Source organism: Haliaeetus leucocephalus, unplaced genomic scaffold, assembly GCF_000737465.1.
Source record: "Haliaeetus leucocephalus isolate CR32 unplaced genomic scaffold, Haliaeetus_leucocephalus-4.0 Scaffold149, whole genome shotgun sequence".
Taxonomy (NCBI): domain Eukaryota; kingdom Metazoa; phylum Chordata; class Aves; order Accipitriformes; family Accipitridae; genus Haliaeetus; species Haliaeetus leucocephalus.
In genome coordinates this window covers 281,863-285,679 of record NW_010972585.1, presented here as the reverse complement: position 1 = coordinate 285,679, position 3,817 = coordinate 281,863, and the positions used below count along the sequence as shown (strand labels likewise).

Sequence of the window (3,817 nt, the reverse complement as noted above, 5' to 3'; positions counted from 1 at the left end):
GAGAAGGAGGGGGGGAAGGCCCTTGTGGCTGCCGGCCGGGAGGAGGGCCCGCCCGGCCCCGCTGTCCGCCGCTCCCGCTTTTCCACCGCCCGCTTCGCGGTGCGCGTGTGTGTGTCTGTGCGTGGAGGGGGGGTGTTTCCCGCCTCGAACGCCGTCCGCGGGGCGTTCGTGAGGGGAACGCGGCGGGTTTTGCGTTCCGGCAGCGCGGGCGGGGATGGCTCGGAGCCCCGCGGGGAGCTTCGTACGCCGCCCGAGGGAAACGACTCCCAACGGCCCTACGAATCGGTGCGGAAAAACGCCCGCTTCTCGCCCGCCCTCTGCGAACAATGCGGACTCGAGGGTCCGCGACCCGGCCACCAGCGAAAGCATCCGCGCTCTTTCCCCCCAAATGATCAGGCCAGGCCAGAGAAGACCCAGTCGCACGGGCATCAAAAATGGCAGCTCCTTCCTCGTCCCACTGCGAACCGGCAGCCGACGTGTTGCCGCTGTAACGCGCACGAATCGACGAAGCGAAGGATAACCGCCTCCTGCCCATCGCTACCGAACCCAGTATCAGTTTCCACTTGCAGCGATGTGGCTTTCCCAGCGCTAAGGGGACAAGCCGAAAGGCGCCCCCCCCCCGCTCCCCATCCTGGTAGAACACCTTTGTTCTGTAAGTGCTGATCAAAAGAACGTGGAAATAAAATGACCTCTCGGTTGTGGGAACGGCGTGCAAACCACTTAGATACAATTTTGAAAGATTCCTTGGAAGAAAAATGTGTTTACTGCCTCTCCCAGTCCAAATGAAGGCGGCACGCAGGCCACGCCACGGTAAAAGGTGGGCGCATTCAGAGGGAATTAGAGTGTCAGCACTCATTACATCCATCCTCATCTGCGTCCTCCTGCAGGCTAAACACTATTATCGAGACAGGCTGCAGACGCTTTGTATCTCTGTAAACAACCGAAGCCATTGCTTCCCAGATTTCTGAAACACGAATCTCAGAGTAGTTTAATTTGGAAGGGACGCGTGGAGGTCAGGTCTGGGGCGCCTCTCTGGTCCCACCACTTGCTCAGAGCAGGGACAGCATCCACCGTCCAAAGGTTTTCCTCAGGGTCTCATTCAGTCAAGTCTGAATATCTCCAAGAAAGGAGATGGTACGGCCTCTCAGGGCAACCTGCGCCTGTACTTTGCCCTCAGCTGTGAAATTTTTTCCTTTTTATCTAGTCGGACTTTCTTTCACTGCAACTTGTGCCCGCAGCCCCTTGTCCTGCGTGGTGTCCCGCTGCCCGTATATTCTCCCATGCCTATCCAGGCATTACAACAGCATTTGTGACTGCAGCAAAACCGGTTGCAAGAAGATTTAAGAGGGGTTGGCGGGTCTACCCAGCTCAAGCACTTGGTCATGTACCCCCACTATAGTTCAGAAAATGCAGTGTTATCTTATTCCCTTTGCCAAGTAGAGAATGGGTCGGGTATGGTCAATATTAGTTTGGATTAAGATTAAGACCGAGACCACAAGAATCGCCGTGCAGAAGCGGATGCTACAGAGCAAGGCAAAAGAAAGTAAGGTAAAACCCAAGGTAAAGTAAAATCCAAGGTAGAGGAAAATTTTGGTCGTGCCCAGAGGAAATCTTCCAATCTAGCCCCCAAACAGAGGTGGCTTATCTCAACATTAGTTAAAGTGGCTGTGACAGAATAAATTATTCCAAACATTTTTCAAAATGCATTCAAAATGGTGCCATTCAAACTTAGCATGTCAGGTTTACAAACATGAACCAGCTGGGCTGCACAATGCAACTGTAAGATCTGCAGTATTTTTGTGACATCTATAAAGCACAGAGAGAAATATGTAATTTATCTGCTTTTCAGTAATGAAATGTGGTGTGGAAGGTCTCCATTGTGTGTGATTTGTCACATCTTTCACCAACCTATTACCTCTGGGAAGCAAGTATGTGGTGGGTCCTCTCTGCAATAGCACGTATATCGTAAGGCAGTGTATGCTTTTTATATTCTCGATATACGTAATTTTAAACCTCTATGTGCTCGAATACTTTTTCCTTAACTGAAAACACTGAGAGCCCATGCTATCAAGGCAGACACCATTTCATGTGTGGTGGAACCTCATGAGAGCATTAGGATCTCAGAGTAAGACACAGGAAGAGTTTTTAACCTATGAGCCAGTCCAGTGTCACACCCCTTACCTGTTGTCATGTATTTCACTCAGTGAAAGAATTGCTCAAGCATCCTAGTGTGTCTCTGAAAGGGAGATGCACGTGTCCAGCTTGACTTTGCTCCTTGTCAGGTGTTTTCCAAGTTCTTCCGGCTCTTTAGTCCCTGCATTTCTCCAGACTTTTACCCTTTCAAGAGGAGGATGCTCTTACAGTCCATGTCAGGTTCTTACTGAGCTCAGCGAGCAGCACTGTGCATCTCCCTCCTCTCCCTCATGTTGCCCAGTACCCATCGGCAGGGTTAGTGAGCAACTCCATGCTTACTAAAATGGTTTCACCTCCTTGGGAACTCTTTGTATTTCCAGAGCTATCCTTAAGGGCCTTTTATCTTCTTAGTACAATTGCTCGCATCAGTCATTCCAACAAAAGGTGAGCCATCTGGATTGCTCTTAATTCAAACTGGTGGTGGGAAAAAGAGGATTCAAAGCGTAGATAAAGCTGGTGTCTAACAGCCACACTCATTTACCACAGCACCATAAGGAACAGCGGAGAGAGAAGTCTGGCCAGACCTCCTGCACTGACATCAAGATGTTTTCATCTTGGCTTCCTAGCTGAGACTGGATCTGCAGATCTCATGGGAGGATATAAAAATAAAAAGCTATGTTTCAGCAGTGCATACCTAAGTGCAGCATATGATATAACTCAGTAATTACCTCAGCAAATTTCTGAAAATTAAGCAGCAACAAAATTAAAAAGTTGCTGAAATAAACAATCTAAAAACTCTCTGCTTGACTTCTCCATCTGTTCTGAGAGCTGAGCAATATTGCGGTGTAATTTTAATACGTGATTACTTAATTTTGGTTAACTATGGATTATTTTGATAGCTGGTATTCTTTAATGATTAATAAGTAGGCTGAGTAAATGTTAAGTATTATTAAATGCGCTTTACATAGCATGAGTTGGGACCAAAAAAAAAATCACTTCAGAATTTATCTTTCCAATAACATGCTGAAAATATTGAAGAATCATTTTTCTTCTGGCAACGTAAAGATGCCTTAAAATAAAGGCGGGAGGAGGGGAGGAGAGAGGGGGATAACACAGATGGTGAGCTAACCAGCGCTGACATTTCAGAGATTTCTATGCAGCTGGTGTGAAAATATGTTTTAAATACTTAGCAATGCATTTAGGCACCTCTTCAAGTTTATCATTTTGCTGACTGGGTGAACTCAGCCTCGTCACCTGGTGTCACCGATGACTAGGTCCTCATTAACGATACCCCCTGGCTGATGCTTCAGATTTAGACAGGTGTCCACCTGCAAACATGCTGTATTCTGAAACCTACTGATGACAAAAAACCTCAGAGGGGTTGAGGCACCATTTAGAATTTCAATCGCATCCTACACAGTCCCGTTTCTCCGCCACACATCGCGTTTCCCACGCGGTCCTTGACTGTGCTTCTTGATGGAGCACTCATGGTGCCGTCAGTCCCCTTTGATGAGTCTTCAGCTGCTTGGCTGCTCTGTGCCTCATGCAGATACAGTCGAGAAAACAGCCTGCATGTCTATAAAATCTATTTTACTTGCACAGTAAGGCTATATGGGACCACATGAACACAACTATCACACTTTTTCTAGCACGTGCTTGGGATGAAAATCCTGGGTTACTCTGT

The 3,817-nt window shown here is 47.8% G+C and overlaps 1 protein-coding gene across 1 annotated transcript in view; it reads right to left on the bottom strand.

Annotated features, from left to right (window-relative positions):
* The window catches only part of GPR6 (G protein-coupled receptor 6), a 1,721-nt gene extending 1,186 nt beyond the window's left edge, over window positions 1-535 (bottom strand). The window contains exon 1 of the mRNA XM_010561677.1: window positions 280-535. Within this exon, the coding sequence (XP_010559979.1) occupies window positions 280-535 (256 nt within the window). The remainder of the gene's footprint in view (window positions 1-279) is intronic.
* Between the last annotated feature and the right edge of the window lie 3,282 nt (window positions 536-3,817).